Source organism: Pimephales promelas, chromosome 1 (assembly GCF_988280905.1).
Source record: "Pimephales promelas chromosome 1, fPimPro1.hap1.1, whole genome shotgun sequence".
NCBI classification, from domain to species: Eukaryota; Metazoa; Chordata; class Actinopteri; order Cypriniformes; family Leuciscidae; genus Pimephales; species Pimephales promelas.
Genome location: NC_142769.1, coordinates 16,460,594 through 16,469,610, shown reverse-complemented (window position 1 = coordinate 16,469,610; position 9,017 = coordinate 16,460,594). Strand labels below are relative to the sequence as shown.

Genomic DNA, 9,017 nt, shown 5'->3' with positions numbered 1-9,017 from the left:
GCAAGATTGCTGTGAAAATACAGACCGGAAGTTAAAAGACAACAGCTGTGTCCGAAATCTCCCACTACTCACTATATAGTGGGCTATATAGTGAGCTCGCCATTTTGTAGTGCTGTCCATATAGTGATGATTGTTATACCCTATATAGTCCACTCAATGTATCCCAGAATGCATTTTGAAAAGTAGTGTACAACCGATGGTCACTAACCCAAGCCCTGAACGTAAAAAAGACGGATGGTGATGGTGAGCTCACTATATAGTGCTCTACTCCCTACCCCCTACATATTTTGGTCTCATCTGACCACATGACTTTCTCGATCATCCAAATGGTCATTGGCAAACTTAAGACGGGCCTTGACATGTGCTGGTTTAAGCAGAGGAACCTTCCGTGCCATGCATGATTTCAAACCATGACGTCTTAGTGTATTACCAACAGTAACCTTGGAAACGGTGGTCCCAGCTCTTTTCAGGTCATTGACCAGCTCCCCCCGTGTAGTTCTGGGCTAATTTCTCACCTTTCTTAGGATCATTGAGACCCCACGAGGTGAGATCTCGCATGGAGCCCCAGTCCGAGGGAGACTGACAGTCATGTTTAGCTTCTTCCATTTTCTAATGATTGCTCCAACAGTGGACCTTTTTTCACTAAGTTGCTTGGCAATTTACCTGTAGCCCTTTCCAGCCTTGTGGAGGTATACAATTTTGTCTCTAGTGTCTTGGACAGCTCTTTGGTTGGATTATGTGTCTCACAGTGGACATTTCAGACCCCTCCATGATATCTAAGTGGGAGAACTTGCAAAATAGCAGGGTGTTCAAATACTTATTTTCCTCACTGTATATAAGTATATATTAGGGGTTACTATTATGTGTATGCTCTGTTGTTCTATAGGTTTTGTAATTTGGGAAAATAGTGATGAAGCCAAAAAGAGTCCCGTGATGCATCAAATACAATAACATTCATTGACAATGATAAGACAATAGTAATTTAACACACTTCTTTTGCACCTGGCTTGTTCCACAAACATTGGGATGATGTTTCATTTACACTTAAAAAATACATACATATTCAATAAAAGAAGAGTCAGTATATAAATTAAAATGATAAAGGCAGACCATTTGCTCATGTTAATTTATTAGTAGTAAATTAATCTTAAATTTGTACAAATCTACAAGTCCTACTTTGACTTGACAACAAGGCACAATAACTATTTCAATTTCACTGAATAATTTGTTAATGGCAGTGACTTGATGATTTTTACATCCTTTGGATTCGCTTGTACATTGGGACCAGAAAAAAAAGAGTTTCAATAAAATTAAATGTACACTCATTTGCCATAACTAAAGTCATCTAGCAGATTAAAAAAAGAAAGTTTAAAAAATATTTTGATATTTATTCTTGTTGTTTGCTATGGACATTTTCTATTCTGTGTTAAAGAGTCTTAATTTCTTAATACAGATGATGGAAATATATGTCTTTTAATCAAAGCATGTGTATTAAACAAACCATGTGTATGTGTGTGTAAATGCATTAATAAAGAGTTACTTCATAAATCATCTCCTCCATTCCAGATGTATTTCACGGTATTTTCCACAATCGATCATTATCCTACATTTATGTCTAAAGTACGTATTTCTACGAAATAAATCAAGTTTATAACTTTTCCATCATTCATATTGATTCTAGCCTCTGTTTAAGACATTAGAGATGCTTTCTGGAATGTTATGGAATTCATCTGATTGTCCTCTTTCACATTACACCACTTTAAGGAGTGGTCTATCTAATGAACATGCACATACACACTCTCACGCACACAAAAAAACCTCTCACCTTGAACACTGAAAGTCTACATTAACGTCAAAGGGCTCTGTGTTTAAGACTCCACAGAAATCTAACCAAAGATCACTCACTTTGAGAAAGGCAAGAGAGTTCAAATATCCCAATATAGAAATACATATATATATATAAAAAGTACACATGGCGACAAAAGAGAACGATAAAGCAACTATCTCTGAAAGTGCACATCAAATAAGACCATTGTCCCTGACACCTCTCCAGAATGCTCTCCCCATATCCTCAGAATCCTTCCACAGGTCGGCTGAAGAGAGAAGCTAGAGTCAAAGGCAGTGTAGAGAGACATCTTGCAGTAAGAAAATTGTTCAGTCTTTCATTTACTTCCACTGCGTTTTGAAAAGGGCTCACACACAAGGCAGTTCAACATCTGAAGATCGACAGTAAAATGCAGTGTCTTCTCGCTGTGCGGCTAGTGCCACGCCACTATCAGGAATTTCAAAGCAAAGAAGCCAAATTTGTTTTTATTCTGGTAGATGATGAAAAAGTACCACTTCAGGTGATGGTGCAAATGAAGGAAATTACTGTACAATCCTGTCCCTGACTTAGGGCTTTTACAGTCACCGTGGGTTGGAGGAGCAGATCAGATGAACGGGGCTCCGAAGCACTTGAGGCACCACTGCACACCGTTGCTAGGTGGTCTGTCAATGGGGGATAGGACTTTAAGCTGTTCTGGGCTGAGCTCATTGTATGCAAGACGGTATTCACGATTGAAGGCTTCTGTGAGGGAAAAACAAAGTTGAAAAAAGATAGTTAAGACGTGAATCTCATCGAATAAGGATATGAGTTCTATAGGAAATTCTATTTGACAGAAGATTTGAAAAACATTAAGATTTTTTCTTTTTTAATGTGACAGCTTTTTGACAATTAAGCACAATTTCCCCAAATATTCTCAATCTAATGCAGAAATCAATCTTATTTTCAGTAATGGAAATAATCTTGAATTTTAAAACATAATCAGTAAAAATGAAAAATTAACAGTAAAAATGACTAATTTAATCCAGTAACTAATAATAACGAGATATGAATACTTAATGTACTTTATAAAAAAAAATATTTTATTAATTTCTAATTGTTTTCACATTACATTAATGAGAATGAAATTTATTTGCAGTCTAAAAAACAAATTCCGTTTCAATGCAAAATATTGCATCTCAATGCATCTTAATGGTCCTAAACATATATTTCATATTCTTTATGTAAATACAACTTTTATCTTTCTTTTGGCATGTTTTGAGAGATTAATAAGCACTTAAATTAATTTAATGACTGTAATGAAATCACTTTTATGTGAAATTAAAGACCAGAATTTACTTACCAACATCAATGTTCTCCTTTCCTAAGGCAACAAGTGACAGAAACAAGATTTCCCTATAGATACTCCTGGACATAAAGAGAAGAGTTAATTAGAACACAAGGTCCTCATACACTACTATATAACAAAATTATTGCAAATTAGTTAGACCTTGTAGATCACAAACAACAGGATTCTTATTAAGCTGCATATTCAGCGGTGAAAACTCTTGGGATAGTTTTAGAATGTTATTGGATATGACAATGTTAATATATTTGGTCTTGGTGGACTAGATCAACTTTGCAAACTACTGCTGTTATTGTGGTTGCAGAAGAGTGATTATCATAGAAATGCGTTAAACTACCGTTCTTTGACTACTGTTACAACAGACTGATGGAAGTTCTGACAGTTAAGTTCCCGGATGTGCCGGTTGTGCGCATGGCCGAAACGAAGGCTAGATGTCACTGCTCTGTTTCACTTTGTAAATCTAACCAACAATGCCAACCCTACTTAAGTTTTCATGGATTCCCGACTGAATTGAGTATAGAAGTGGATTAAAGCGGTTCGCCGGGATGAAAGTCCAAACTTTAAAATAAAACAAGGTAGCGCATTTGTTTGTTCAGGTGAAATACTGCATTATAGTGGTTGTATTGGCCCTTCACAGGTATTTTAATAGGTAAAAAGTAGTAGGTGAGTTATAATCAGTCAGATTTAATCCTCATGAATATAATCGACTAATTTCAGGGCAGAAAAAACCTTTCAATCAATATGTAGAGGCTTCAATCACTTTTTGGCAGGTGAAATAGTAACTTACTGCATTATAATGGTTGTATTGGCCCTTTACAGGAATTTAATAAGTAAAAAGTAGTAGGTGAGTTATAATCAGTCAGATTTAACCCTCATGAATATTATCAACTAATTTCAGGGCAGAAATAACCTTTTAATTAATAAGTAGAGGCTTTAATCACTTTTTGGCAGGTGAAATTCATGCATTATAATGGTTGGATTGGCCCTTTACAGGTATTTTTAATAGGTAAAACGTACTGGGTGAGTGATGTTTATTTGGACGTTATGTCTGTTTGATCCACATAAAAGCAACTGCATTCGTAAAGAGAATGGGCGATACATCTTTAACACGCTGCGCGCAATCCCGCAGCCAGCCATTAATGTTCGGCGGACCATCACTTTTCGGCACGACACCGGCACTTTACTGAATCAGACTAATTTACCAGGGATGCCGTATAAATAAACCTAGTGTAGTCTGTCATCAGTTCACCAGAGTGATCGGTGATTCAACGGAAGTGGCAGTGCGCAAAGATCACTGAATGTGGAAGTACTACGTGTCAGCGTGATAATCCCCTATTGGGAACTACTGGTGTAGGGGAATAGATGTGTTAAAAAAGTAAAAATAAAGTATGCGTTGAAATAAATAGCGTTTTAAAATGCATGTATTATAAAACTACGCTACCACTCTTAATGCTCCTATGCTAAGTAATAACCTTTATCATTTTTATTTTATGGGAAGGGTAATAAATTCAATTATATAAACAATGTGATAACCTAATAAGTGCTAGTTAGCACAGGTTCATATTCTTGACATTTACTATATTATTTGAATTCATTCTAAACATCAAAAGCATACATATAAGTACTAAATTTGCTCTTGCAAATGTTGTATTTATTTTTACAGCATTTAAAAAAAAAAAAAAAAAAAAAAAATCGAGCCCATTGGCAGATACATTTAATAAGGAAGTCCAATAAATTGCCCTTATAAAGGTAAAACGCCTCTGGAAATCAACACAATGCAGGACCAGCTCACAGGAAACACTGAATAAGACTATTGAAATGTTAAGCAAGCAAACTCCGGCAGCAGAAACAGTCAGCCTTGTGCTAAGCCTAGCAGATTGTGTGTAAATGACCTATCAGTCTGAGCGATGTAAAATTTCATCTCTATTTTAGCCATTAATACAAAATATAGCATGCAGGTCCAACCTCTGGCGTTTAACTTCTGGGTGTTTCTTGATCTCCCTAAGGAGCATGTTGATGGGGCCGTACACATCGTTCGTCTGAATGCTGCGAACAATGCTGTTCAGTAGAGTTCGAGTCTCCTGGTGGTCAGTGGGGCTTAGAGTTCCCTTTCTTTGCACTGCACAACAAAGACACTCACATTCAGTGCCATACATGAAGTAGCTTAATGGCAATCCATTCATTAATTTTCTCTACAAGATTTATTACGATTATTTATCTGTGCACATAAATGATGTTGATCCTAAAAAAAAAACAAGTCAATGAAAATTAATGTGTTAATGCTAATACTGAACAAATATATCTTCTCAAAGCACCCCTGCTGTACTCACAGAAGGTCCTCCAGAGCTGATAGAGGGGCTCGGTGGGTTCCTGATGTAAGTTGACATTGTCCCACAGCAGCTGCACATACACCTGCTTACTGTCCTGAGACAGAGATGTCTGCGGCAGCTACAGGAGAAAAACAGAGATGGGAGCTTTATCATGTAGATCAGTTCATCAAACAAGCAATTATGGGTTGAAATACACAAAATGACTTAACAAATATGAGGTATATTTTCATTAAGAGCTGAATGACAAAAGATATGATGGCTCATTCTGGGTCCAACTAATGCTTTGCAATTCAGTTTTTAGCCCATACAGTGCAAATGTAAACAAAAAAAAAAAAATTAAACTAAGCATTCATTTGACTTTTTTTCAGTTACTTCATCAACGGAAAATTGCCATTTTGTTTCCTTTTCAAAATTTCCTTTTAAAAATTGTGACTTAAGAAATTATCATTTGAATAAACTAAATCCAAACGATTTCATTTTTTTGTCCCTTGTCTTAAAGGGATAGTTCACTTTGAAATTAATTTTTGATATGTTTAGCTTACCTCAAGGGCATCCAAGATGTAGGTGTCTTTGTTTCCACAGTATTTTCAATTTTGTCATTTTTCGGTCAAACCGGTGTTGTCTGTCAGTCATATAATGCAGGTTTAGGGGGTCCACCTCAAAGAGCATGCACAGAGAAGTCAAAATTAAACATGATTTAACGACTCGTGAATGTAAGTACACACTGAAGGCCTAAGATACGAAACGAGCGGTTTGTGTGAGAAAACAAACAGTATTTATATAGTTTTTACCTCTTGTTAGCAGTCGTCGAACTGATCTGAATCAGATGCCGGAAGTGATCTCTCACGCGTCTACGTCACGCATTGTTTACACGGAGATTTCGGAAGTTTTACCTTTCACTAAACATATTTAGATATATCGAAATCGTCTTCCATTGCGATTTCCCGTATATCTAAATATGTTTAGTGAAAGGTAAAACTTCCGAAATCTACATGTAAACAATGCATGACGTAGAGATCACTTCCAGTGTAACGTCTGGAGACGGTTCAGTTTGGTTCAGTTGGACATCTGATTCAGATCAGTTCAACGGCTGCTAACAAGAGGTAAAAACTATATAAATACTGTTCGTTTTCTCACACAAACTGCTCGTTTCGTGTCTTAGGCCATCAGTGTGTACTTACATTCACGAGTCATTAAAATCATGTTTAATTTTGACTTCTCTGTGCATGCGCTTTGCGGTGGACTTCCATAACTGCATTATATGACTGACAGACAACAACGGTTTGACCAAAAAATGTCAAAATTGAAAACGCTGTGGAAACAAAGACACCTACATCTTGGATGCCCTTGAGGTAAGCTAAACATATCAAAAAATTAATTTCAAAGCGAACTATCCCTTTAAAATTTGCACTGTAGGCTGTTCCATTAGCACGGGGGTGGCATGTTGTGTAGAATAACTGTGTGGATGATGAGAAGTAGTTAAAAGGCTAACACAGAGGATGACCCATTTCACACAAAGTGCCATCAGTTTTAATATTAATAACTGTGCTAAATTTATGACTCGGTATGGCCATCAGAAGGAGTGGGGGAAATGAAAAAAAAAAAAACGAAACAAAAGTGGCCTGGCTACTAATTTTGCCCACTGCCCCATATCTAACGTATTTGTCATTACTTTATATTGCTGCATGCATGATACACCCAAGTGATTTTGGAATTCGCCATTCGATAATTAATCTAAACAAACTGGTATGTTGACGACCACAAATTTCCCAATCTCTCTTCGCAGCCCATCTGACAAATCTCATCACACTGGCTGCGGACTACAAGCCTATTAGCAATGGAGGAACCCTATTAGCAATGGAGGAACCCTATGGACAAGACCCCTTTAATGGCTACCCTGATCGCCAACTGCAGAGGGAAAATTTGTGGTCGTCAACATACCAGTGTAACCATATTTTTTATGCCACTCTTGTGGGATACAGTGATGTGTTTTGGGATGCTCACAACTTGTGTGCTTTTTCTCGCTGAGTCAGAGAGAACTGCCGTGCTAATAGAGCCTCATGAATACCAATGGTCAAGGTCAGGATTTTCAGTTATTTCTTACCAAACCCTATCGTATACCCCACAGAAAACATAAGATATATGAAACGTAACATCTGACCATGATACTTTTGCATCTTTTTTTAAAGCTTGATGCTGTTCACTATTCACTGCCATGTCTTAAATGTCTTTTATGACTAATTTAGCACATTCATTAACTGATCATTACACTAGAAGCCGTTCTCCAGTCATGTGCTGCAAGATTAGTCAAAAGTAGTGGATTCATGATTTGTTTCAGTTTATTATCGAAATATTATTCCAAAATCATTTGGTGCATCAGGCATACAACAATATAACGTAATAATAAATAGACATAGACAAGCAGGGGCACAGAATTTATTTTTGTATTTGCATTGTGAATTGTGAGGCATTCCACAGACCATTCTGAAGCAGTCAGTAAGTCCTCAATGTGAATGAATGTCAAGTACCTGTACTCCATTGTTGCAGTGTTCAGAGGTGAGGATGAGTCCAGGCAGAATGCTGGGCAAGTCTAAACGGCGGAAATACCATACCAGGTTCCAGAAGATAATGGGGTGCTGACTGAGGAACTTATGGGTATAGATTACCTGAGTGATAATGGAAATGGAAGAAAGACAACAAGCTGTTATTTGAAAACTTACTTTAATGCTTTCTGTCTTGTTGGTACACACAACACATCTAGAGACATACAGAGGGTTCAACAGTGTAAGTTTGCTATGATCTGGGGCTTTTTGCCACAGACTTAAAATGGAAAAGAGAAAAATTGTATAATTGTAACATCCATGGGGAACATGTTTACTGAACCATCAAAATGTTGTTGTAAAGTCATGGTTGAATACCTGATCCCCCTCATTCTCTAACAGCGACTCCAACTCTTTGCGCAGGACCAGTGGACTGAGATAAGGCACAGACACCGGTTTTGGGTTGGGCCACTTTTGACCAAAAGTGTCCTTGAACAACAAAATACAGAATTAATCAAACAACTGTAAGCAATAAATATGATTCTTGAAAGACTAAGAAAGATGCTCACTCACCGCCACCTCTTGTAGGCTGTTGGGCAGGCTTGTGGTCGATATGCCATGATTGGGTTTTTGGATCACGTCCAGACTCTGCAGTGGGCCTCCCACACTGTTGCTCCGGGTTAAAGTGTTGCGTTTCTCAGCTTGTCTCTCTATGAGACCCAGGGGGTCTGAATGTACCGGTTCTGGTACAAAGCTACAGTGCAAAGTGTGATTAAAAAACAAACAAACAAACAAACAAAAAACCATCATCAGTTAGCCAATAACATTGCCATTTGACCTACTCATTAGAAAATAAATTCTAAATTCCAGCAAAATATTTAAGTTGTATTTAAAGAACACATTAATATCTCCAATACTGTATATCTTCATGTTTACTAATGAACCAACTAATGATAAGTAATGGAATAATAATAAATCAA

The 9,017-nt window shown here is 37.1% G+C and overlaps 1 protein-coding gene across 3 annotated transcripts in view; it reads right to left on the bottom strand.

The window, feature by feature from the left end:
- Positions 1–1,112: 1,112 nt before the first annotated feature.
- The window catches only part of dennd4c (DENN domain containing 4C), a 117,047-nt gene continuing 109,142 nt past the window's right edge, over positions 1,113–9,017 (bottom strand). For all 3 annotated transcript variants that reach the window (XM_039669330.2, XM_039669331.2, XM_039669332.2), the window contains 7 exons: positions 8,611–8,791; positions 8,416–8,526; positions 8,026–8,163; positions 5,498–5,615; positions 5,133–5,286; positions 3,165–3,229; positions 1,113–2,566 (listed from right to left, as the gene is read on the bottom strand). In XM_039669330.2, the coding sequence (XP_039525264.1) occupies positions 2,430–2,566; positions 3,165–3,229; positions 5,133–5,286; positions 5,498–5,615; positions 8,026–8,163; positions 8,416–8,526; positions 8,611–8,791 (904 nt within the window). In that variant the 3' untranslated portion in view covers positions 1,113–2,429. The remainder of the gene's footprint in view (positions 2,567–3,164; positions 3,230–5,132; positions 5,287–5,497; positions 5,616–8,025; positions 8,164–8,415; positions 8,527–8,610; positions 8,792–9,017) is intronic.